This window comes from Saccostrea cucullata, unplaced genomic scaffold (genome assembly GCF_032062105.1).
Source record: "Saccostrea cucullata isolate Sc308-1 unplaced genomic scaffold, CSIRO_AGI_Scuc_v1 ctg772, whole genome shotgun sequence".
Taxonomy (NCBI): Eukaryota; Metazoa; Mollusca; class Bivalvia; order Ostreida; family Ostreidae; genus Saccostrea; species Saccostrea cuccullata.
In genome coordinates this window covers 63,753-91,064 of record NW_026925407.1, presented here as the reverse complement: position 1 = coordinate 91,064, position 27,312 = coordinate 63,753, and the positions used below count along the sequence as shown (strand labels likewise).

At 33.3% G+C, this 27,312-nt stretch overlaps 3 protein-coding genes across 4 annotated transcripts in view; 2 read left to right on the top strand and 1 right to left on the bottom strand.

Moving 5' to 3' along the window:
* The window catches only part of LOC134268771 (uncharacterized), a 209,676-nt gene that overhangs the window by 129,671 nt on the left and 52,693 nt on the right, over nucleotides 1–27,312 (bottom strand). The window lies entirely within an intron of this gene.
* On the top strand, nucleotides 7,871–12,982 carry LOC134268763 (uncharacterized). 2 transcript variants are annotated; one of them, XM_062751002.1, is made up of 7 exons: nucleotides 7,871–8,515; nucleotides 8,890–9,013; nucleotides 10,212–10,366; nucleotides 10,456–10,568; nucleotides 10,680–10,819; nucleotides 11,057–11,285; nucleotides 11,587–12,982. In XM_062751002.1, exons 3-7 carry the CDS (start codon nucleotides 10,214–10,216, stop codon nucleotides 11,600–11,602), a joined length of 651 nt encoding a protein of 216 aa, XP_062606986.1. In that variant the 5' UTR covers nucleotides 7,871–8,515; nucleotides 8,890–9,013; nucleotides 10,212–10,213; the 3' UTR covers nucleotides 11,603–12,982. The 2 variants fall into 2 exon arrangements, with proteins under 2 accessions (XP_062606986.1, XP_062606985.1); XM_062751001.1 differs by having other exon boundaries at nucleotides 7,874–8,515; nucleotides 11,057–11,272; nucleotides 11,587–12,978.
* LOC134268775 (kinesin-like protein KIF20A) lies at nucleotides 19,190–27,299 on the top strand. Its single transcript, XM_062751021.1, has 11 exons — nucleotides 19,190–19,386; nucleotides 19,801–20,059; nucleotides 20,211–20,398; nucleotides 20,545–20,653; nucleotides 22,440–22,670; nucleotides 23,159–23,270; nucleotides 25,291–25,362; nucleotides 25,471–25,617; nucleotides 26,720–26,885; nucleotides 26,974–27,079; nucleotides 27,259–27,299. The coding sequence occupies exons 1-11, from the start codon at nucleotides 19,210–19,212 to the stop codon at nucleotides 27,297–27,299; spliced, it is 1,608 nt and encodes a 535-aa protein (XP_062607005.1). The 5' UTR covers nucleotides 19,190–19,209.

Below are 27,312 nucleotides of genomic sequence, written 5' to 3'. Positions count from 1 at the left end.
CAGAGAATTCCAATCTTGAACAAATTTAGTATCATTGAAATCCTTTGCTATTTCCATTATTTTGATACCTAAATAATGCTTTTCATTCATATAATTTTCATTATGTTGATATGACTTTATTGATTTTCGAAGGGAAACCATGGAAGTTTTCTATTGGGGAACTGTTGACAAGAATAATATTGGGTCTGATGGTCTAAGTAGTACATTTAAGAAGACATGAGTCAGAACTGTTGGTGTTTATTGAATAACCCATGAATAGTTGAGCAGTAATCATGAATCAGTGCATGTACGACTTTAAAATATCTAAGTACATGGTCTGTACCCTGCTCATTTAGACTTTTATTGTCATCTAATGCATTGTTGAGTTTATTTAGGCTGAGTATAGTTTGGGTTGCTGTGATGTTTGATAATGTTGATCATTGGTTGAAATGTATAAGAAATTCTTGTATTGCTTAGTTTTAGTGTTTATTGCTCACCGAGTGGACAGACAGGAATGTATGCTGAGAAAGTCCAGGGTTAAAAATTTCTCTTTGTAACCTTTTTTTATAAGGAGGCTAATTTAGTGGGGAAGTTTGAAGCTTATGTCAGAGATTAAGAGATGTCAAAGATAGGTTTTCTTTAGCCACTGCTCTGATTCAATGAACTAACTTTCTTGGTCACAGTAGGTTCAAGGTTTGATTATAAAGTTTCTTGCACAAAAAAATGGTTGTAATAGTTGTTGGATACACTTATGAGTATGAGTTTGGACAATCATTCTACTCTGAAATGGTATTTTTGTCATTTGAGGTTAGTTAGTGTTAACTGTGTATGTTTCTGGACCGAATACAATTAATGCTCTACAATTTCTGTTAATTGGCTGTTCAGTGTTGATATATATAAATCTACAAACTTTCATTTTTGCTTGTTTATTCCATGCAGTTGTCAATCATTTCTCTCATGCAGATCATGGGAATATTTATCAGCATGTGAGTGCGAACATGCATTTTCATAAACAAATTTCATATATTTCTGTATGAACATAATCCTTTTTACCAAGCAAAAAAGCTAAGTCAGTGTTCAATAGAAACTAGCCCACCTATATTTTTAGTGGTATAATTAGTAATCCACTCATGTCATATATAATTTGTAAGCCAATGGACTTAATTTGTTACAAACTAAGTATATTGATGTAGATGTTCAACACTTGGTGCATTTTTAAGAAATCAATTATGTTATTTTTTATGAATCTTTTTTTTTTTTTAGATATCTTGATGTGTTGAAGTAAATACATTAAATAAACATTCCTTTCTATACCTAACAAAGCCTAAACATTTTTTTTTCATATGGGTAAATTGCTTCAAACTGTTTTACTTGATATTCGATAAATGCATCTATATACAAAAACATGCTAAATAAAGAAGTACAGGTAAAAGGGTTTTTTTTTTGGGGGGGGGAGGGGGGGGGGCTTTGCTATTTGTCTCTAAGGTGACATTTGAGAGGTTAATATAAGGTATTATCACATTGCAAAAAAATTAAAATACCTACATATACAATAGTGTTAATTATTAAAACTACAAAGGATATTTGGAGGGGGGGATACAATTATGTTTTGAAATTTGTATTTTGTCATTTTTCATCTAAATACATTTCAGATCTGATGTTTTAAAATGAATTTTGGGATATTTGAAATATTTGAATTCTATTCAAAATTTTATTCAAAGTTAATGGTATAAATAGTTGCCTCCCCCATATTTTTTGTCTTCAATAAATTTCATTCTCTTCTAATGTAAAATTAAAGTAAAATGCTTATATTAACTCAAAACATGTTGTGATCTTCAACTAACTCTGTCAACATTATTAAGATCAATGTCTGGACATCTTGTAAATTTTCTTTTATGTATCAAACTAAAACAATGTTTGCAAATGAAATGGAACTCTGTGGAATATGCTTTGATTTGTTATGCTTATTGCAGTAATAAACTACTGATAAATTCACTCAGTAATTGATTCTTTTTTCCTTTCTTCCCATTGATGTGGAATCAATCTTTGTTAATAAATTTTGGGTTGGGTTACAGTCAATTGGTACCAATATATTTGGTAAACTATAGGGCCTATATTGTAATTTCATTTCATTTGTGCATTCACTAAGATATTGACAGTAGTGAAGGAAAAACTTCAAAGAGTACTGTGCAACAATATATTCAAGAAGTGGTGTGAATCAGAAGTGGATACTGAAAAATTCCAAAGAACTTTGGATAATTTTAAATCACAGGATTTTACCAAAACCAACAGCTTAAAAACGTACAACTTTTCAACTTTATATACAACCATTCTCCATGATAAATTAAAGTCCAGGCTTTTTGATATCATTGACAGCTGCTTTTTCAATAAAATGGAACTCGTAAATTTACTTACTTGGTCATTGGTCATTTGCAAAATTATTTTGTTAAAACACATTCTGATTGCACACACAAGTACAGTGAATTTGACATCAAAAAGATGCTTGAGTTTCTGATTGACAATATCTATGTGGTTTTGGAGACCAGGTCTTCCAACAGTCTATTGGAATTCCCATGGGTACCACTTGCACTCCGTTAATAGAAGACCTATTTTTTATTCATATGAAGCAGACTTTGTGCAAAATCTTATGCATGAAAAGAAGAAAACACTTGCTATAGACTTCAGCTTAACATTTGTGGCGCGCCAAGCAAAAACCTCCCTTAACGAAGAATTTTGACATTTTCAGTTTTTTATTGATTCTTGTAGAGTTTTTCTTTCTCTTTTCTTTTGATGTATAACATGACATATATTTCTGTGTATAAATGTATAAAATATCGCATGACAAAGACGGAATATTTACTTTGACGGACAGTGTAGGCGTGCGTAACTGCATGAATTTTCATAACGTAAAAGCGTTAAATAACAAGGGACTATATAATAATTTGATGATATTTGTATTTTCAAACTCATGATTTGATTCCCTTAAAAATATCAATAATTAAGATTTTTCATCGTAATTATAAAAAATAAACATTCTAATTATATCTTTGAAAAAAGAAAAAAGGGGGGGGGGCACCGAAATGAATGACAAGGGAAAAAAAAACAAAACTCAAATAAATAATCTTCTATTCCTCTAAAAAATGTTCCAATGTATGGCTTTTTTTAATGCATGAAAATGGCAGAAATCTACAATATACATCATTGCAACAGTAAAAGGAAATAAGCAACATTTAGATGAAAATATCCTATTGTGGTAGTACAATCTATACATGCACAAAGGCTATTCTATATGTATTTACCACAGGCACTTGTTTCTGTAATAAATTTTTGACCCATAGTATAATAACACAAGGTATCTAACTCCAAATTGTGACACGATAGCGGTGTTTTTCTTTGAAGTTAACTGTTCTGTATTAGCAATACAGAACGACACTTTGGTGGGCGGAGCTACTTTCCGTTCTGTATTAGCCCGTATTTGCCAACTATTCTGTATCTTAGATACAGCACGTTCTAACCATAATTCTAAAAATAAATCTGATTCAATTTCGCAAAAGCACGTACAAATCGTAAAATGATGATGTTTTCCTATTATAAATTTTAGAGAAATACCCGGTATTAATCCTGAGAATGTAAAATGTCAATAAACACTTATATTCCACGCAGAACATGCAGAATTTACACGTAATTTAGATCCAAAAGAAAATTCACAACAACGGAAAACATAATCTACTCGTAATTTTGATCCAAACGAAAAGAAAATTCGCAATAACCATGATAACTGAAAACATCCACTCTCCTCGTGCAAAATCACTCAGGTCCATTTTTTGCGTTTTTATTTTTTTAAAATCCTTCTCGCTTACGACAACCACACGTCGATCTCTTTCACTTCGTTTTTAATGTCGCAATTCAATTAGAAAATAAAAATCTGTGATAGATCTATCAAAGTCCATCGAAGAATTTTCTGTAAATCCTGATTTTTTAAATCTAGTCAAACGGGGATTTTAAGGTTAGACCCCTGAAAAATATTATAATCAATCTCCATTTATAGATCACAACAATTACGGTTAAATCCTCCACTTTATCCATTAAGAGTAACTATCACTCGATTTCGTCTACCCCGTTAAATTGTCAAAACTAATCTGACCGAATTTTACGTTTTCCGTGGAAATATATATACTGCGGATGCGAACCCCCCGTCGGGGCCTCATCTACAGAACTCTGACGGAAGTTTGGATGCTGTAAAGTTATAAAGTGGGTGGAGTTATATTTGATTGATCGTGTCACAAATCATTTAGAGAACTCGACAGGTTCTGTATCGTAGATACAAATTTGGGGGTGGAGACTCGTGCTTGCGCACTCGTCCATCCCCAAATTTGTATCTACGATACAGAACCCGTCTCGTTCTCTAAATAATACTTACACCCAGCACTCCCCTCGTCAGAAACGCACTCATTTACACTTTCAGGTAAAATGCTCTGGCAAACTTTTTATTATCATCGTCTTCTACGATAATATATCTACACAACCATATGCGGCATGCATGTCTTTGTTTTCATTTATCTCTGTAAACACCGGGTGGAAAATGGAACTCAACCACCAAACGGTATGTTCTGATCTCGGGCAAAGAGCAAAACTAAATAAATCAGTGAGTTTAAAAACTCCATTCCAGATTTAAAATATTGCATTGAATGAATAAAATTTGATTACGTCTCATTTTTCACATAGGGGTTTGTCTTCCGGATTGTTGAATGTAAAAAAATAAAAAAAAAAAAGACTCTACAGAGTTTATGTATATAGGTGTGGTAAGTCTTTTTTAAACGTGGTTTTTCTCGGCTGAAAGTGTCAGGATCTTTATTTTAATAACTTTTAAGTGTACATGTATTTAAAGAAGATTCAATTTTTTTTTTAAATTTATTTTACATTCAACAATCCGGAAGACAAGCCCCTATGATTTTTCATAAAAACACTACGACATTTTTGCGATGTAATTTTAGATACAGATTTTAATCCATTCAAAATTGTCGTGCGGGATCCATGAATAAGCATCCATGAAAAAATTGTACGTGTCTCTTGTAGTAGGGTTCTCTCCTTTTCTTCTTTGGGTGTCGTTTTAAAATCAGTCTTTAATTCAATGAGGAACTTGTAAGTTGTCAAACTTTCTTCCAATCCTTTTGTATATCTCAATAAATGCGTGTTCAAATAAAAACAATTAAGATTGGGTGCACAAGACAGAAAGTAAGAGAACGGGTAAACATTCTCAATATTCTACCATTATCGTAAACGGAGGGGGGAGGGGGCTTTGTCTCGGCTATGGACATTCACGCTTAAGAACAAGGCACACGTGTACAATCTTAAATTTTAACTTTTGTTATTTTTTTTTACAAAAATAATTAATCGATTTAATTATAAATACATATTTTTGGGGAAAAAAGGGAAGGCTGTATGAATGGGTAAGTTAAACAAGTACGCAATATTCAAGTCGACCAACATGTATTTTTTTATGTTCGATAAATCCTTTTTCTTGAAACATAGAGCGTTTTGATCATTGATTTTTTTTCATATTCTGTGCAGATTTGTACTGTACTAGTTTTGCTAATTTTGCACAAAACTCCCCCTAGATGTACATGTATGTATATGTAGACATGTACAGTTCGACTTTTGCAGGAAAAAAATATTGAAATTCTTTTAATTTGTTACATGTACGATATATATCAAATTACGTATTATCAGTAGCAAATTTTTACTAATTTGAAATGCATAAAATTATTCATTTTATATTGCAATTTAACAGAAGGAAACATTATTATTATTTTCCAAGGTAGATGTGAAATCATATATAATGTTGGTAGTATTAAAATCTTTGTCGGGAAAATAATTACATGTATTACGGGTAAAATAAATCCTTAATATTGAAGGTTAAAATAAAATAAAATCATTAAAATGAAAATGTTTAACTCTAAAATGTTTAATGTAAACTCCCATTCTGTCCTCAGTTTAAAGGGCTGCGTTACATGTACAACATGATGCAGCTTGATTCGGCGATTTTATAAATGGCCGACATTATGTCATTTTCAGAAATCCAAAATTTTAATGTCACCTCCTCTTCTGTATTTTATCTTCTTTGGTAGAAAAATTATGCATAAAATAATAATAGGTCGGAATGTTTAAAAGTGTTCAAACAATTTGTATTAATTTGTAATAATTTGCATTACTTATAACATTTTAGGGATGTATCATGTTTGCCAGTTTCACATTCGATGCAATGTGTATATACTGTAACATCAGCAAACGGATTATGAATACATAGCAGCGCAGCAAAATAACGGAATGTTTCATCCCCCCCCCCCCCTCGGAAAATGTCGATAAACATATGTCCAATCTGTTTTGTTCTCAATCATAAAATATCTAAGAAAGTTGATCTAAGAAAGTCTGACTATAACTTACAATGTAAGCGAGAATCCGTACAATGTACTGTATATATTTACAAAATTTGCACGAAGTATCCAAAGAGATAGAGCAGACACAGGAGAAGGGGGGGGGGAGAATTTTTCCTACATTTTGCATACAACATGAGAATGTGATAAAGACCTAACAAAATAAATTGAGAAACTTAAAAGCCCTTTCTTCAATATATTCATTTTAAATTAACAGCTAGAAACCAGTTCCGGAAGAAGTGACCAAGTCAAATACTCTGTGTCGTATCTATAGAGAATTACATTTTTTTATCTAAACTTCACCATTTATCGAAATCCTTGGAAAGCTATCAACGATTTTGTACAGTTCACAAATAGCAATGCATTTTTCTAACTTACATCATCTACCGTAACTACGGAGGTGAAAAGATACAAGTATATACACATGTACTTCTGCATATTAATTATGGTTTTAACGCTGTATGTGATTGGATACCGAAATTACATTTTATTGCATTATTGGGCTACCTTTGTCACAATCACTTGTATAAAAAAAAATCGATCCGCCTGATGAAAAAATTCAATTAATTGAACTGTTGAAGTGATTGTTGATGAAAATCTACAGTATGTACTTTGCTCATACATTGAATGAATTACAACTTAAAATTAAATTATAAGGTATGAAAAAGCCTATCCAATTTATATAAACTTGGTTGGAACAGCTTACAATTGTACAACACACCTACCCCAAAAAAATTCTGTCGTTTAATTTTCGTAATTTTTGTATATTTAGTACATGACTATATCTACTGCATGTATGCATATTTTGGACAAAATCGTTCGATTGGTTTTTGGACAGGAACTTCCGAAAGTTACCCCCCTTTAATTGTTTACAAGGAGAGAAAATTTTTAATCAATGAACTACTTAAACCTTGATTTTCAAAAAAACTGGGTTAGATATAAATGTCAAATTTCATTGGCTTATTCCTTTAACCATTTAACACAAAAACATAGTCATCTTTTTGATATACATATCATCAAAACAATTTTTAAAGACCTTAAACTGAAAAACTATGAATTTTCCAAGACTTGAAAATTGCGTATTTTTCAAATTCAAAATTTTTTTGTGAAAAAACCTGTCGTTTAATTTTGGTAAAAACGTTTCTTTAGGTAGCTGGTAGTAAAAATAATCTTCATAATTTTTTGTATAATTTTTGTACGACCAGTTTTGATTTAATAGCGGAAAATTACCCCCTCCCCCTTTCTCAATAAATCACGTTCCCGCGCGTCTTTCAGACGGGGGTCGATCACTTTGTTATATGAATCTACAAATACACATTAAAAAAATTAAATTGGAATATTGTTTTTGCTTGAAAAATATATTAACTTACAAATTTAAAAGTTCTCATATGTAAAGCGTATTTAAATGTAGATTTTTAGGCAATTTTTAGCCGGGCTTATTGCTCAAAGAGCAATTGCCGGCTTATGGGATCCTGTTCAACTTCCTGTTCAAGGCAGGATGTTGACCCAATAGTCGCCAAATTAAACTGACGTTCTGAAATATAGTGTATCTACTTGTAATCGCTGTTGAAACAATTTATACTCATAATCTGATTAATTAAATGTGAATATAAACTGTACTGTAATTATTATTGTGCAGTTATCAAAAATACATTTGTTCTTAGTAGAGAACTTTTAACAAATTCCTACGCATAGCCTGGTTCCCTGTCCCTGTTTTGCTTCGTTTACTCTGCGTCACTGCCTCGGCAATGGTGAGACAGGGTACCAGGCTAAATTTTCCACTCATTCGGCAAACCTAATCAGCCGAGGAGTCCCTAATGATGCAGGTGTTAGGCCTACACAGTGCCCACCCTAGACATCGCCAGATTTCGTTTCTGGAGATAAACAAAGAAGACGCCATATTACACAAGGTATTAGGTATACGCGATTGCGGTATGGCGTTCTCCATGGTCAAATTATACAGCTGGTACAACGAAACTTATGCGGAAATCGGAGACTGCCGTACAATCTGACCACGTTTCAAAGATTGTGTATGACAAAGATGCGCAGTTAATAAGGGGAATTGTGCAAGCCTCCATGCGAGACCGGAGCTACAGGTTACTGTAAGTTCATCCCATTTCTTTGAGATTTTTGGAAGAAAGAAAAGTTTTTTTTTTAAGTCTTTGCCTTGCCAATGACCAAATAAATGGTTGACTACAGTATCTGAAGAAATTTTAAGGAGTTGAATGAATGTCATACAGACCTCTGCCTATGGCTGCTAAATCAAAGCTTTACAGTTTTATGTGAAGAATTAAAAATATATAGGAGTATGTAAAGAAATGTTGTAACTGTAAATGGAAGTAACTTTTGTCTATTTTGTTCAATTATAAAGTATGAATTTAGACTCCAGCCCCTGCATGTTTCCAAATAAAATCTAACTTTAGGCCCCAAGACTAAATCTTATAACTTTGTAAATTTATGGAACATGTTGATACAGGTACAAAAATGTCAGCAAAACTGATGTACGCCAGAGTTGGATTAAGCATCCAGAGTGCGCCACCTCGTCAAACTAAGACGATGGAAGAACTTTTTCCTGCACCTGACAGGTTTATAAATTACAGGTATGCATTTATTATGACTGTTTCATGAATGGTGCAAAATATTAAAAAATGACAGTACCCCAAAAGTGAAAATATAAAAAATAGAGAAATAGCATATTTTTTATGGGCAATATACACTTTTTTCAATGGATGGAACTGTATCTCTCTGGTTGTCCATCCTAATTTTTTCAGACCAGCAAGCTACAGATCTGCAGCTAGCATGGTATATGTAAAACCATTCAGTGTTGTATTATGCTCGATTTTTCAATTTTTGTCAAAAATTACTAGGGCAACAAATAGGCCAGTCAATGATAGGGACAGGAGTTCCTATATCAGAAATTGACAACTGTAGGGAGATTTTCAGGTTAATATATCTGGTGTTTTATTTTAGTGTCACATTGTTTACCAGTTAATTCTATTGTTACTTTTTTGAAAATTTATACTGTGATAGGATAGAATGCATATACACACATGTATATATATATATATATAAATTCACAAAACACCTAACTAACTCATTACACCCGGACTTTGGACTTCAGATATTTAATGGCTTATTTGACATTGGACTGAAATTCTGACAAGATGTGCAGTCTTTCCATTCTTTTTGCTTTTTTTGTCTTTTACATGTTTAGTTTTGTTCTTGTCTCTTTTGTTTTTGTGTTGACTTTGTTTTAAACTTTTAATTATACATTTATACTATCAATTTCAATTCAGTGTGAAGTTTTGCATCAAGTCACAATCTTTTTTGACAGATGCATTCAGCGTAAACAATTCATGTGATTGATAAACTCATATTATCAACCTTGACACAGAAATAGTTTGTTGTACAAGCAAACAATCAGGGATTAGAAGAAAGTTCCAGTCGTAAAGCTTGCGGTTAGGAGGCGTATACTATTTACCTTGAACGCATCTGTCAAACTAGAAGATCGTGACGTAACATAAAACTTCAACTCACCTGCAACCTTTAGTAAAATGTTTAAATATTATTCACCCTATTTCTCATACATACTTAAAGGAAGTTATTTGTACATTCTTTTCACATGTATACATATTGAAATCCAAAATTTATTTGAAGTAGTAAATAAAATAAGTTTGAAAAAATATTTAACATATATACCAGTATTAAGAATTGGTGATTTAACTGCAATACAGGTTTATTGAGTATTTGTTGTCTTTTTCACTGAGGGTTTAATTTTTTGTTTAATTAAATCAACAGCAATGCATTGGATACTATCCTCCGAGCCGCCTGTGCCCACACTTGCAGTGCCTCTAGTTGAAGACCTCATCTCTAGCCAGGAATTTATTTCTGCAGAGAATCCAATCGCTTGGATGAAGCAAAAATTAATGATAAATGAGCAAGAAATCCAACAGGTAAAGACAAATGAGTTGCATAATGAATAGAATGTATTCTGTTTCATTATGAATGTTGTTTAAGTTTTATGATTTTCGTCATGTTTTAGATTGCCTGTCTTACCACTGGTCAAAAGGAAAATTGCATGTGGTCATCTGTTAGGAAGAATAGATCAACAGCTTCAAACTTTGGTTGTGTTTTGGCAGCGATCAAGAGAAATAGGTATACTGGTAGTTTACATGCCTTTATATGTATATGTAATTATAAATGATACTTGTAAAAGCAGTTAATTATAAAATCAAAAATATTGAAAGTTTGCTCCTTATATAACAGATATCCTGTCTCCTTATACAAAAGATTATGCTCAGCTTATGATCTGTCAAAGAAGGATGCCATTATTTGGGGGACGTGCAATGAAAAAGTCGCAATTGAAAAGTATAGAACTTTTGGGGATGCAGTTGTAGAGCCAACAGGTTGGTACATTTCTTTCCTAAGCAAAATTTCAATTTCTTTAAAGCAAATAAAAATTGATGATAAATAAAAATTTTTCTTGAGCTAATTTATTTAAAATTCAGTTATTAAACTTTGAAGATAATGAATATAAATATACTGTTTGTATATTCTATTTATAACAAGTCATCAATGCATAAGAAAATCAGAGTGTTGCATATTAATGCTATTTTGAAACTTTATAATACTGTTCATATTAGGTATCTGGCTACACTGTAATGGGGTTCTTGGGTCAAGCCCCGATGGACTCATTCGTCGTCCTGCTGCATTCGGATTCAGCTATCAGAATCCAGGACTCGCTGACATATTAGAGATGTCAAACGTTAAGCCAGAAATACTGGAGGTGAAATGCCCCTTTTCAGCAAAGAATATGACAATTCCAGAAGCTATTGAAAAAGTACACGATTTCTGCCTAGGTAATAATAGTGTGTATGTATTTGTTTGAATACGTTTCATGTACTGAGATATTACTTTAAATAATTCCAATATATTAGTTTGGATAAATTTAAGTACAATTTAGCAATTGTTAAAAAAGTTTTTTCCTTCTGTTGTAATGTTAGTCCTCAAGGCAGATGATTTGCCTTCTCACTTTATTGTACAGTAAGGAACAAAATACTTATACATGTAAATATTTATTAGTTAAATAGTTTTGTCTTATATTAATGATTGAGGCACCAATGAAAATTCTTTTTCTTTAAAAATCTTCAACATATATATTTTTTTCATATAGAGGTTCAGGATTTTAATGGAGTCAAGTCCTTCAAGCTATGAGAGAACCACCAATACTATGATCAAGTGCAAGGACAGCTTCATATAATTGGGAAATCCTTGTGTGATTTTATGGTCTGGACACCAAAAGACTGTGCGATTGTGAGAATTAACAAAGACATCAATTGGGAGATCAACATATCTGTTTTGACAGACTTTTATTTCTGTAAATTTCTCCCGTATTTACAACAGCTATAAGATATAACATTAAACATGGTGAAAAAATTTTAATTTTAATATCTTAGTTATCTACACTTGCAAAATTCTGAGCAATTTCCTGCATAAGGGGATCCTGAAAATTGACTAAAACACAGCATAATTGAAAGACTTTTGTAGAAATATATCTAAATTGCTGCGGAACATGCCTTGAAATTTCATAATTCTTAATACGCTCATTTGCTCTTTCAACATGTATGCGTGACTTAGCAATTCTTCGACATAGTTGGACCTCACTGGAAAGGGAGGAATATTTAGATGTACTCCTTGGGGGCAACAACTTGTGAATAGTGAACCCTTTGTCTGCTAAGATCATATCACCTGGAGATAACTGTTCTAAGACTTTACAATGTTCTACAATTGCAACATCAGATGTGCTGCCAGGGTGCAATTTAGTAATAAATACCAAAGCACCATTAGGTGCAACACCTGTAACACTTTTAACAGTGTGAGAATTTTTGTATCCGCTGTATGTGCTGGCCTGCAATCTCATATCATTCCCTGGAACATCCTGGGTGATTTCTGTTGCATCAAGTACTATCTACATGAACTAAAATCCCCAAAACTTGTAGGCATAGACCCTTGCACATTCGTCATGAAATTTTGTGGATGTAATGATTAGGTTCTTTAATTGTGCTCATTGGATTTAAAAATTCGAAGCTTTTATTAGTTTCCATGGAAAGGGGGGAAAAGTCAAAATTCTTGAACTTCGATTTTTAAATCAAAGTACTGAAAGTACAGATAGGTTTGATGGTTGTCCAAGTTTGAGTTCTAGAAAAATGTCCATCCAATTGAGCTAAAACCTTTTTAAGGCTAATAGGCATGTTGTGTAGATGTATGGAACAAAGGTCATTTTGTGTGCATACGCATTTACGTGCGGATGCGTGCAACATTAAATGACTTGTATACTGAATATTGCTTTAACTTTTACACTTTTTTGATGAAATGCTCATTTCATAAGGATATTATATAAGGATATATTAATAGTGTAGATAATACGACATTGTCAGATTAGCACGAAATGATGTGCATGCACGTGCACTTTGCTCTGATTGGCTGAAACAAAAATTTTAATATCTCTTTCTTTTTTGATGAAATACATTGAAATTTTAAATAAGTCATGCATTACGACAAGTGATGCATTACTACAATATGATATATAACAATAATTATGAAAACATGTGCATGCATGTGCACTGCAATCTGATTGGCTAAAACTTTAAATGGCTATAACTACTCTAGTTTTGAACCAAACAGGATGGGATTTATAACTTGCATATGCATGCACATGCGCTTAGCTCCGATTTTAAAATCAAAGTACCGAAAGGACTGATACGAGTTGATGGTTGTCCAAGCTTAGCTAATGGGCATAGTATTACTGATGACAAAATGAAAATTCTCCAGTTCGGGAAACATACGCTATTGCTTGCAATAGCAGACTTTCTAGTCTAGAACGAAGTTGGGGACGACATATTGCGATTGTATATGTTTAAATACATCATCAGTCTATCAGTAATATGATCATTTTTCTGCTAACTGTTGTTGAAACGCAGGTAACAAAATTCGATGATAATCAGCATGCACAAAATTTTGCTGGCTAACTGTGACCTCTTAGCTTCAGACGTAGGAAATATTGATCCTTAGTAGTGCCTGACGCCATGGCATAAGGCAAGAAAAAAAATGCTCAATAACAATAAAGAACAAGTATGTAAAGCTCAAAAATAAAAAGATAAAATCACCCTTATACTTCATCAAAGTTAAACCTATTGTTCTTATATAAAATTTAACGATGCTTTTTCATTCGCTGCATCTAATAATTCCTTATATCATTCATACTTTAACTGAAACCTGTTCTTTTCACCTGTGTGCTGTTCTTAAGCCCGGCTTTCAGTACTTTCAGTACTTTGATTGAATACCCCTATCACCCCCACCCCTTCCTATTTTGCGTCGCAGACCATTAGCGTTTGACGAAACGTCGTTTACAGTGCAAATATACTGGTATTTCGTCAAGAATCCCGGAGGTATGCATTAGTTTTGAAATTCATGAATGCAGAATAAATATTGACTACTCTTTTTATATGTATCAGGAAAAAATTACTGAAAGATTTTAGTGTTTAGTCCATATACATATGCGTTATGCATTCCATATCACATGAAACCTGGATACGAATTCAAGTTTTGTTGAACTTGAATATGTTGATTTTTAATTTTATTTCTTTAATTTTATTCATTAAAAAATGGTGTTTGTTCAACTTTCCTGTGATATAAATGGAATAATTGTAGTTTCTTTCATGTCATTATTTTCAAACGAGACAGTATGTGGCCGTGGGGATACATCGACATTTGCATTAGATGTACATACACCCCTCATGATATTGTACGCATTTCTTTCAATGTCGTCGCTTCTAAAATTAAAATGAAAATTCCGTATTCGTCCACATTAACTCCAAAATATCAAACATTAAACTCTTCATCTATTTCAATTTATATCAAATCGCACATTGATATTTTTTAAAATCTTATAGGCTACGTTTTGTTTTGATTCGAGGAAATGCGAACCGATATTGTTGACAGAAAGTCAAAGTTACGATTTGCTGCAATAGGATATTCATAAATGCAGATGATTTCAGTACAAGTGAACAATTCTTTTCAATTCTATACTTACATTGTGTATGTGAGGTCTATAGTATTCAATTCTCGGATTTATCAGGTCTTGCTGTAAATGTATCTGATTCTGTGGAAAACCGTGAATAAAGGGAGGAAAATAAACATCTCCTACATTTTCAGAGTTGTTCCTCTTTGATCAGTAAGGGTCTGAGAACAACATCGATTTTACATTGTAAAAAGTTTTTTTGTTTATTTATTGTTGTTTTATTTGATTAAAGAAGAAAAACAATACATGTATTTATATCGTGTATGCACAAATTGTAATGAAGGTCATTAATCGGAATGTTATATAGCCAATTGTACATAATGAGAATTTTGGCAATGTAAAATAAAATTTTCAGAATAAAAGAAAATTCTGCGCTTTGATAAAAATACAATTTATTGTATATGAAATGAAATGAAATAAACATTAAGGGATGGTATTTTATGTCTTGCTTTTTACGGAGTTTAATCGGGTTAATTAAAAAAATACTTATTGATTGAGTGTGGTACGCACAAAGTCAATCACAGCCAAGCCCCATATCCCAATTTTCTTTCATGATTGATATACATCGGGATCGTTTTACTCGTCGTTTTGACGCTTTATTTTTTACGTTAAATTTGACGTCACGTCAAACGTTCAATTGAAATCGCAAGAGTTATCTCCCCCAGTGTGTTGTACGTCTTTAAATAAACAGCAGCGTTAACTGCCTAACTCAATTTATAACGTACTTATAAATTTGATAGCTACATGTAAGACAGGTAATTCAGGTCAATTTTTACTGCATTGCTATTTAAAAAAAAAACCTTTCCTAGACAGTAATTTAATGCTCCTGCTTAATTATTCTTGCATGTGCATCAGGATGAAAAAGCTGGAAATTAGTAGCCTAAATTAAAAAAAAAAACAATTTTTAAACACATTTGTTTGACCTATGAAGAGAACCGACTAAAATCTTTTCAAAACCTCCAAATTATTGCGTAATTCCGGAATTTTCTCATCCAATTGAGAGCTTTTTTTTTTTTAATTTCAGAAAATGCCTTCAATCTTATTCAACATTAAAAATTTCCGACAAAAAAATTTTGATCTACATGTAGCTTCCGACGAATTTTTTTTGAAACTGAATAGAGATAGGGCAAACAGAATTGATTTTAAAAACGGCCTTACGGAAATTTTTCAGCCACAACTGGACATCATTAAAACACACTTAATAATTGTGAAAAACATAGCTCACACACACGCTTGACGGAGATAAACTTCTTAAAGAATACACTACATCAAACCATACCTAAGAATCTTCCTTCGCATATAAATTAAACAAGATACCATTGTTCTGCTGGGGAGAGTTTTTCTCGATGGGGCGTTTTTACGTCGCTTTTACCTTGTTGACTTTAGACGCGTCTTTTGACGTTACGTCATAATAGAGATAAGGGAGGTTTTTGCTTGGCGCGCCACATTTATAGATACATCAACGATGTATTGTCAATTAACAATGGTAATTTCCATTCATATGTCGATACGATATATCCTGGTGAGCTTGAGGTAAAAGATACCTGACACATCTGTTTCATACTTGGATATTTTACTTGAAAAAGACGTTAATTGTAATCTAACAACCAAGCTCTATGATAAACGTGATGACTTAAACTTTTCTATCGTCAACTTCCCTTACTTAATAATATGCAGCAATATACCTTCATCTCCTGCATAATGCATACGGTGTTTATATATCTCAGTTGATTTGATACGCAAGAGCATGCTGTACGTATGAACAGTTTCTAAAACGAGGTAAATTATTGACAAACAAGTTGATGAAACAAGAATATCAGCAGTGTTGTTTAAAGTCATCATTTCGTCGTAAGTTTTTTGGTCGATACAATGACCTTGTCAGTAAATACAATTTATCATTGAGTCAAATGCTGACTGACGTTTTTCATACTAATTGTTATTCCATTATTTATAAATACACTGAATTGACGACGGATTTTTCCGTTATTTCCCGATCATGACAAGGAGCACGCGGCGGGTGTGACCGGCCAACAGGAGATGCTCACTCCTCCATGGCACCTGATTCCACCTCTGATGTTTTAGAGGTCCGTGTTTGCTCTGCTCTTATTTTGTACTATTTTATGGACTCTGATATTGAATACTGTTCGTTATCTCCATATCTTTCATTCTCTGTATTGCCTTGATTTCAACAAATAAACAACAAAAATAATACGATTGTAAAACCATGCTTTGGGATGAAATCATGATTTCTAAAATGAATTTGGGTTGGTTTTGAAATTCAAATTAACAACGAGTACGTACAGAATTTTCTGTAGCACTCTCACCGATAATTCGAGACTTTTTCAAAGTTTGTTTTATCGTTTTTTTTTTGGCGATATGGATACCAAAAGCTTTGATATTTCCATATTTCTCTTTCTTCTAATGATGCTATATCGAATAATGGTCAGATTTTAGATTTGATTGATGAACCAGGGAACCAAGTCATGACCGTAATTTTCGAAGCCGTTTCCACAAAAATTACACGATTGTCAAACAAATGAATTTCTTAAAAAGATATTAAATACATGAATTTAAATGCATTATAATGTAAGGATTCCTTTTCCATACATAATATTTTTAAGGGGGTGTATTCGCCTAAGAAAACCATGCACATTTTCCAGTGTGAGATAAAGATTTCAGATCTATGAAATCAATTTAACGTGTCTCCCGGCCGAAACCATTTTTTTATACGGATGGACTCAGCAATAGCTGTAATAATGTAGTTTCTTTTTATTAAATATCACATTAAACAAATCGAAGAGGACTACATATAATTGCGCCTAACTTAGCAATTGAAACATTCATACACGCATTTGACGGGATTAAACTGATTATTGAAAAGCGCGTATTGAAAATTTCTTTAGAAAAATAGCTTTTTTAAGTTTTCAACAGATTCATTTGTCTTTTTTTCTGTTCGGTCTTGTTTTCAATATAGTACACGCATTTCGATTCTCTAAAATTAAAATAAAATTAATTATTCCTAAGGGGGATGAACTCAAGTCGATGTGCGTGAATCAACCTTATTTTTGGATAGAAGAGTGTGATGACCGCAACAGAATTATAATATTATAATATTAATCCTATCTTTACCTTGTATACAACATGACAGCCCAACCAACTTCACACAATAATGATTTTGGTGTGTGTGCTGGAAGGGGAGTATCAGTCTCAACTCCCCATGCTTTGTTAAAAGCAAAAAAGATTTTTAAAATAAAGAAAAATTAAGTTAGGCTACACCCTCCACATCTTTACTTTTGTTTTTTTAAATTACATGTATTTTGATATAACTTCCTTCTTTTTACATCGTTTGGCCCGTAGCAACCTTTTTTTTAAAACTGTGTGTGTGGAGGGGAGGGGGGGGGTACTATACTGCCCAAACTCATAAAGTGTATTTCGGTGGTTTTATAGAAACGGATCTTTTCCTTCTCAGTCCCTAAAAATGCTGAAAATGTGTTATTATTCGACCGCACAGCAACAAAAGTGGGTGGGTGGGGGTGGGGGATGTTGGGGAGCAAGCAGCTTCTAAATGAAAACTTCCACTGTACCATGCATGTGCCTGTTTATTCAATAATTTACTCATTTTCCCTATATTCATATTCTTTGTATTTATTAATTGACTTTATTTATTAAGTTTATTGACTGCTATCATACTAGATAACCACTAATTCATAAATTTGTCAGTGTTTTATTTAGGACGAAAATATGTTTAACTTTTTAAAACTTGCCTATCTCAAATGCGACCAAATTTATCATTTTTTTTCCTTTTTAAATTTGTGTTTAAAATTGTTAATTTATCAATCTATTTATTTTTGCAAAGATGGCCTGCATTGATGAAGTATTATAAACCCGAGTTTCCTAAATATTCCAAAAATTAGTCCTGCTATGATCCCTTTGAATGAAATGTAGAAAAGTTTTTTTTTCTTTCCACTGTCACACCCTAAAAATGAAAGGGAGATCTCCATATTCTGATATGGATACACATAGCGCAAACAAATCTTTATGCATGGATTGATTAATATTTTTGATTGAATAAAAAATTACTTAAATTATAAATTCTTGAAGTATAAAAAAAAGTTCTGCAAACTTTACTAGGATGTTAACTATGATAAATGTTGCTGAATCGATCCTGGGAAAATATTTTTTACCGTTTTAGGTCCCTATTGAGGAGGCGAAAACTACATTGTACGAGTTATCTAAAGTAAGAACCTATTCTTGTCGCTGATTGGCTGGATTTGAATAAGCGCGATTATTCGAGTAAAGAAATAAACATGGCGACAGGAACAGCAAGTTAGATCGTCATTTGGTATGTTTATCTTTAATTTTGATGATTTATCTAGCCAGAAAGCTACTAGATATAACAGAGCAATTAATGTTAAACATCATGTGAATTCCTTAGAGAGATGCCCATTTTACAGTGAAGATACGTCAATGCAATGAATGTTGACATTTTATCAAACAGAACACATCGATTTGGTAAAGATCACTGTCTAAAACTGTATGGTAATTGTTCTCTTAAAGTATGTTTTTGTAATCATCTAAAAGAGAAGCATTTTGTTTATGATTTATGCACCCTACCCCCCAAGTTTTCCCTTTTATGTAAGTACTCGAAAAAATGGAATACATTTTTACGTACAATTCTGATATTTTCAGGGAAAAAAATATCACTAGTCCACAAACATGTCTAAAAGACTCTCTGAAGATGTAGGGAATGACAATGATGGAGAAGAAATCCCATTCAAAATAAGGAAAAATCTCTGTGCTGAGTTTGATAAACCAACTCAAGATGAACATATGCAAGTTTACCTCAGGATAAGACCATTTACAGATGCCGAAGAGGAACAAAAAGAGAATCAGGTAAGAAAATTTACATTGTTAAATTGAATTTTTGAAAAATAAGATGTATCACAGTGTAATAATTTATGGTTAGATGATCACAAATCTAATAAATGATTTTGAGATTTCCTATTTAAAAATAATATACTGTATATTCCCATAAAGTTACATTTTTTTATGTAATCATATAAACCATTAAGTCTGTAAGGCTCATAAGATGTGTAGAATAAATTTACTTTCAATGATTAATTTGAAATTCAAACAATTCTGGACAGAAAAAATGAATATCAAGTAACTCAAAGAGATTTTGTGAATCTAAATGAGATGAAATGTTATCTTAAAAATTTATATTACAAAATACTTCTTAATCTAACGTTAATGAGGCCATCATTTTTAGAAAAAAATATTTATTGACGTGCTTATCATTTTTCTTAGGATTGTCTAGAAATAGAGGGAGAACACAATGTGCTCACACATGCTCCCAAGTCATCACACTCTTACAAGAACTGTGTGTATGGACTTCAGAAGACAACCAACAAGTACACCTTCTCCAAAATATATGGCCAGGAAACAACACAAAAGGAGTTCTTCAATGGCACTATGCTAGGAATAGTGAAAAACTTCATTGATGGACAGAACTGTTTAGTGTTTTCTTATGGAGTCACAAGCTCTGGAAAGACCTATACCATTCAAGGTATACAAAATCAAAGAAAAAATTTGACACTAAAAGTTAAAATTTGATAAAATAGGTTAAAAAAAACTGCTTTGTTGCAAAATAGGTATGTAATATTGTGGATAGGATGTAAAATTCTAAAATATATTTGTGGTATTGTGTTGATCTGCAGGCGAGCCTCGGGATGCTGGCATTCTACCTAGGGCTTTGGATGTGTTGTTTAACAGCATCAATAACAAACATCTCTCTGGGTACATCCTGAAGCCTAAAATGTTTATGGATGTGGTAAAGCTAACCAAGGAAGAGGCTGAGGAGGAGAGGCGAAATAAAGAAAAAACCCTCAAACTGAGTAATGACGAGGTAACACATGTCTAATTGTCACTGCTTTTGATAAGAAAAGACAATGATTTCAAGTATTTCAATGCTCTTTATATCTATGAAGTTTTTTTGCATGCATGACTTTGTAAGACTTCTCACAATATAAGTTTGTTGAATTTCTTCTTTAGGATCCGGATGTAATGAGTTTACTTGGTGACGATGCATCAGATGCCTCACAGCTAACCAACACCACTACATGCTCAGAGAGTTCTAATGTCTCCTTCCTGCCAAACAAAGGTAAATACTCTAGTTGCTTCAAACAATGAATTCGACCATCTTTATATCTAATAATTGGCATAAGAGTGTGTAAAGTGCTGAATTTTTCTAATTTGATAATGCATGACTGCCTTAGTGCCATAATATAACCTCTTAGGAAGTTAAATATAGAAATATGTGAAGAATTGTATGTAGAGAAGCATTAAATGTTTAATTATATTAATTCTCCCTTTTTAGCTCACCTCAACGAAGTTGGGGGAGCTTATGTAATACCCTCGGCGTCGGCGTCCCGGGTTAAGGTTAAGTTTTTTGGAGCAGTTTTCTTTTTAAGTACTTCTATGTCCTATATTGATTAGACATGCATGGAAGATGGTTCTAGTGTGTTTCATTGTACCAGTCAAAGTTTCAGATGCTGCAATTTTAGCAAAGGAATGACCAGGTTAATGTTTTTGGAGCAGGTTAACATTTTTGGTGCAGTTTTTGGTGTAGGTTTCATTTCCAAGTAGCTATAAGCCCTATGTTAACCAAACTTGCATGGATGATACATCTAAGGATGCATACTACCGGGCTTGCTTCGGATGCTGAATCTGACCTACTTTTTCCGGTTGAGTGAACAGGTTAAAGTTTTTTGGTGCAGGTTTCATTTCCAAGTATCTGTAAGTCCTATGTTGACCAAACTTGCATGGATGATACATCTAAGGATGGATACAACCAGGCTTGCTTCGCATGCTGAATCTGACCTACATTTTCCGGTTGAGTGAACAGGTTAAAGTTTTTGGTGCAGGTTTCATTTCCAAGTATCTGTAAGTCCTATGTTGACCAAACTTGCATGGATGATACATCTAAGGCTGGATACTACCAGGCTTGCTTCGGATGCTGAATCTGACCTACATTTTCCGGTTGAGTGAACAGGTTAAAGTTTTTGGTGCAGGTTTCATTTCCAAGTAACTATAAGCCCTATGTTGACCAAACTTGCATGGATGATACATCTAAGGATGGATACTACCGGGCTTGCTTCGGATGCTGAATCTGACCTACATTTTCCAGTTGAGTGAACAGGTTAAAGTGTTTGGAGCAGGTTTCATTTGCAAGTAACTTTAAGCCCTATGTTGACCAAACTTGCATGGATGATAAATCTAAGGATGCACACTACCGGGCTTCGGATGCTGAATCTGACCTACATTTTCCGGTTGAGTGAACAAGTAAAAGTTTTTGGTGCAGGTTTCATTTCCAAGTAACTATGAGTTCTTTAATGACCAATCTTGCATGGATGATACATCTTAGGATGCATACTACCAGGCTTGCTTCGGATGCTGAATCTGACCTACATTTTGTGGATGAGTGAAAATGTTAGTTTTTGATGTATGTTTCATTTCCAATTAACTATGAGCCTTATAATGTGCAAACTTGCATGGACGATACATCTTAGGATGCACACTAATGGACTTGCTTCGGATGCTGAATTCGACATATATATTTTTCAGATAATAGACCAGGTTAAAGTTATGGTTGCAGGTCTATTACCAAAAAACTTTAAGGCTTTTATAACATTGTATAAACCAAACTTGCACAAATGTTGCATCAAGAGATGAAAACTCAAATTTGCTTTAGATGCTGAATTACATTTTCATGAAGAACTACTTTAAATTTTTTATGTTGGTCTACTTCAAAGTATCAGATCAAAATTGCTTAGATATTTTCATTTTTGGAATGTACATTTTTTGTTGGTTAATTGTGTGACTTTGCCTTATTTAAAGACAACATTCGTTGAGGTGAGCTCTGTAATCTCTGATTACCTATGTTTAAGAGTCCCTTGACCCCTCTGAGGCCTTGTTAGCCATTGAGAGCCGAGTCCGTGAGGAGACAAGGGTGACGGTCGATGACCAGGGTCAGATCCTGTTCTCTATTTGGGTCAGCTTCGCAGAGATCTACAATGAACAGATCTTTGATCTACTTGTGCCAATCTCCAAGAAGAAAAACGCCAGGAGACCAGTGCTTCGACTGAGTGACGACAGAAATGGGAGTCCTTATATCAAAGGTAAAAAAAATATATCAATCTGAAAGTATATGTAACTTATGGCTTTTTTTGTTGTGTGTAGTCAGAGGTAGAAGCTCCATAATATCATAACTTGCAAATAATTGCGAGTACTGAAAAAATGAACTCACAAGTTCAAAAGACAACTTGCAATTTTTAAAATGAAAGCTTTTCAAAAATAAACAGCCATCTACCCATCTTTTAAAACCTTTGTAATTTTCAACTTGATCATCAAATGGCAAATGCTCACTCATTTAAAAATGGCAGATATAAACACTAACTAAAGAGAGAAAGACTGAAACCATGTTGAAGCGAATGTTTCTTTCATGGGTGAAAATTACAATGGAAAAAAATAAACTCGCAAATTATTACCTTTCTTTCTTTGAACAAAAGAGGAAAACTTAGTTTTAAGAAAAGGAATTGTATTGTCCAATTGTTTCTATGATTGTTTTTTAATTGAATATACTGTATGTTGTCTTGCTTTATTTTAGGTTTAAAGGAGATATGTGTAAATAATGCGGATGAAGCATACAAACTGTTAACCATTGGTAAGAGGAATCTACAGACTGCTTGTACAAAACTGAATCACCAGTCTTCCAGAAGGTTAGTACGTCAACAGACATTTTTTTGAAAGTTCTTTGTGAAAATATGAAGAAACAATCAGTATATGTACCTTAAGCCTATCTTTGATTTTTATGCCCCCCCCCCCCCCCCCCCTTCGAAGAAGGGAGGGCATATTGCTTTGCTGCTGTCTGTCGGTCGGTCTGTCAGTCCACTTAGTTTCCGTTCATTTTCTTCACAACCGTTGCACATACTGAAATGAAATTTGGTATACAGATTTATCATATACATGTACTTAGTAATAAATACACCGATTCTGCACGGTGTGATATGGATGACGTCACAATACCCCATATCACGGACCAGTTCCATATCACGTATCGGATGGCGGGCCGAAAATCCATATCAAACCGGAAGTAACATTTGTATAACATTTAAAAGTCAATTTACTTGATTTTATTCTAATATTCATAATAAATCTTTCTTTAATGATAGGGCTGTCACGGGTACCCGAAATGACCCGGAACCGCGGAACAATTCATTCGGTTCGGGTACGGCTAATCCGGAAGGATGGCCGATTTGTACAGTAGTGTATGTTTTACTATAAAAATGGCGTCAAAAACGAGAGATTTGTTAATACATTGCCATTATAAGGTGATCTAAATAATATGGTACAATTGTTGTCTAGTCAGGAAGCTACTTTAAACTAGTTAAAATGTTGCTATTTCGAAGATTATATGAAAATATTCTTTTTGTTGTTGAAAATAATACAAATCATGAGCTTTTATTCCATTAACTACCCGAACCGAAATACCCGAAACCGAACCAAAAAAAATCAGAACCGACCCGAAAAATTTTGGAACTGTGACAGCCCTATTTAATGACATTTATGGTCTTATTTTTTTTCAGTTACCTAAAATAGGCTTTATTAGATTTTAAAGAGAAATGTCACAAACAAGCACGAAATATTCATCAATGACCATATGTGAACTTGCATATTAAGTGTTTTAAATATATGATAAATAGAATACTACATACTAAAATCCATATCATATGTCACATCAGACCTTGACCCCCATATCAGCCCTCGGGCCTCCGGCCCTCAGGCTGATATGGGGCCACTCGGGCTGATATGACATATGATACGGATTTTAGTATGTAATATTCTCTATATATCACATGAATATCTAGGTCAAGTTCTGTTTTGGGTACGATTGCGCCATTTTTGACAGAGTTATGCCCCTTGGACTTAGAAAAATTCCAATTATTTGCAGTTTCCGTTCATTTTCTTTACAACCGTTGCACATTCTTAGATGAAATTTAGTATACAGATATATCACATGAATATCTAGCTCAAGTTCTGTTTTAGGTATGATTGCACCATTTTTGACAGAGATATGCCCCTTGGACTAAGAAAAATTCCAATTATTTGCAGTTTCCGTTCATTTTCTTCACGACTGTTGCACATATTGAGATGAAATTTAGTATACAGATATATCACATGAATATCTAGGTCAAGTTCTGTTTTGGGTACAATCGCACCATTTTTCACAGAGTTATGCCCCTTAGACTTAGAAAAATTTCAATTATTTGCAGTTTCCGTTCATTTTCTTTGCAACTGTTGCACATACTGAAATGAAATTTTGTATACAGATATATCACATTAATATCTAGTCTGTTTTAGGTATGATTGCACCATTTTTGACAGAGATATGCCCCTTGGACTTAGAAAAATTCCAATTATTTGCAGTTTCCGTTCATTTTCTTCACAACCGTTGCACATGCTGAGATGAAATTTAGTATACAGATTTATCACATGAATATCTATGTCAAATTCTGTTTTGGGTTCAATCGTGCCATTTTTGACAGAGTTTTGCCCCTTGGACTTGGAAAAATTCCAATTTGGGGGGAGGGGGGCATAAGTGTTTTACAAACAGCTCTTGTACTAAAAAGAACTTGCAACAGTTAAACAATTTTAAAAAAATACCTTAAATGGACACATTTTTTACATGTATGCGAAAAGTTTTAATAAAAATAAATTATACTTTTGTGTTTTTTACAGTCACTGTATATTTAACATCAAGATAATTCGAGTGGTGGACAAGGCTAATCCAAGGATGGCCAGAGTCAGCATGTAAGTTATTGCTGAAGGACATTTTAATGATTGGCATGTTTTATAACACTATCACTTTATGGGAATAGTATATACCTGAAATAGTGTAAGATTTTCTTTTCTATTTAGGCTAAGTCTATGTGATTTGGCGGGCTCAGAGAGATCAGCCAAAACACAGAGTGTAGGAGACCGACTGAAGGAGGCGGGAAACATCAACACATCTCTAATGACCCTGGGGCGCTGCATTGAAATGCTCAGATACAATCAGAGCCACAAGTAAGTGAAACTGGAGAGTTGCTGTACATATTGAAAGAGTATCAATGCCTAGTGCACAGTGAGAATGTTGTATTTTATTGCAAATATACTGTAGACAGTCAGGGGCATGATGAAATCAAGTTATTTTCTAAAATAACTTGTTTATGTTACTTCATCTATTAATTACTAAACAAAAAAGTAACTCATCTGAGTTAATGCTTAAAAAGAACACCTATTAGTTTTGCAAAAAACATTAATATTTTGAGTTTGCTGCTGATTTAAGATGATTTAAGGCTAAGAAAATTGTAGATGTACATGTATGTACTTCTTTTAATAGACTCAACAATCTTAATATCTTCTGAGCAGATATGATGATATTAAGAAAATAACATGATAGTTTTCAAGGAAAAATAATTCCATTTCATTAACTTTTCAGAGGTCAATTACACATCTTAACCAATTTTGCCAGCATTGAGATAATTTTCCTATAATCTTTGGATATTACTGTACAATCTCTATGTCTTACATTTTTTGTGCAAGGCTGTAGATTTTTTGCAAGAGTTTTAAAGTGAAGTGGGTTAAGGATGAAATAATTGAAATAAGTTATAATTTGTTGGATTTCAGTGTGTTAAATGTTAAAGATAGATTACATTTACTGTCAGGAACCATCTACCAGTACTTAATAACCCAAGCACAGCATGACTAAGTCCTTTCAGATGCCAGTAGGTTTACAATAATGAGTAGTAAAGTATCAAGAACAGGAATAAGTTACTGAAGAAAAGCATAATCAGGGGAAGATAACCCAAAATGTTGACATTTAATAACTGAAACAAATTATTTAAAAAATAACTTGTTTCCATGATGCCATTGACTGGTGGAAGTACTTTTTTCCGTGTGGTATTTATTTACGCTATGTATGCGGTCACAAATTTTCCACGGAAATTTGTTCAACCGTACTTAATATACATGTAAATGTATGGCATATAGTGACAATCTAGAAAATCTGCGTAATTTTCTTTCCGCAGATTAAACAGAAATTGAAATTCCGCAGAATTTCAACCCCCTGGAAAAAAGTATGTCTACTGTACAGTATTTATATAGATGATTTGTGACTTTTTTGTAGGGATCATCCAAAGATAATCCCCTTCCGAGATAGCAAACTGACCCGCTTATTTCAGAATTTCTTCTGTGGACAAGGTCGTGTCAACATGATCGTCAATGTGAACCAGTGTGCCAGCATGTTTGATGAGACGCAGCATGTCTTCAAGTTCTCAGCTATTGCTAAACAGGTGAAAAAGAAAGGAGGAAATTCAAAGAGATGTTAAATAGGTTAGATAGTACCACTGTATTTATTGAAATATTTCACTTCCTTTACAGGTGGTTATTACACAAAAACCAGATCTGAAAACCAGACTGCTTCAGTCTGCCAAAAAGACAGCTGACCTGAAGAAGAGAGCTGTCTCCATCAGCTGGGCCACTCCAGGTGAGATAGGTCTTCTGATGCTATGTTTGCATTGCTTGAACAATGGACATAATCACATAACGTTGTTGTCCAAAATACATGTACATACATGTACATGTAATTGTTATTGTAAGTAAATGTAAATTTCATGCATTTTGCAATTTTTGTTACATGTATTAATTTATTACAATACTTTACAGGTCAGCTGAGGGAACTGAATAGTGCTGCTGACCACAATTGATTTGACCTGGAGG

What these genes read in the sequence shown, in the direction of transcription:
- LOC134268763 (XM_062751001.1), top strand. Translation starts at nt 10,214, where the DNA reads ATGCATTGGATACTATCCTCCGAGCCGCCTGTGCCCACACTTGCAGTG. An exon ending in TGCAGTTGTAGAGCCAACAG is followed by an intron (nt 10,820 to 11,056) that starts GTTGGTACATTT and finishes TGTTCATATTAG; the next exon opens with GTATCTGGCTACACTGTAAT. An exon ending in AGTACACGATTTCTGCCTAG is followed by an intron (nt 11,273 to 11,586) that starts GTAATAATAGTG and finishes TTTTTCATATAG; the next exon opens with AGGTTCAGGATTTTAATGGA.
- LOC134268775 (XM_062751021.1), top strand. Translation starts at nt 19,210, where the DNA reads ATGTCTAAAAGACTCTCTGAAGATGTAGGGAATGACAATGATGGAGAA. An exon ending in AAAGACCTATACCATTCAAG is followed by an intron (nt 20,060 to 20,210) that starts GTATACAAAATC and finishes GTTGATCTGCAG; the next exon opens with GCGAGCCTCGGGATGCTGGC. An exon ending in AGATACAATCAGAGCCACAA is followed by an intron (nt 25,618 to 26,719) that starts GTAAGTGAAACT and finishes ACTTTTTTGTAG; the next exon opens with GGATCATCCAAAGATAATCC.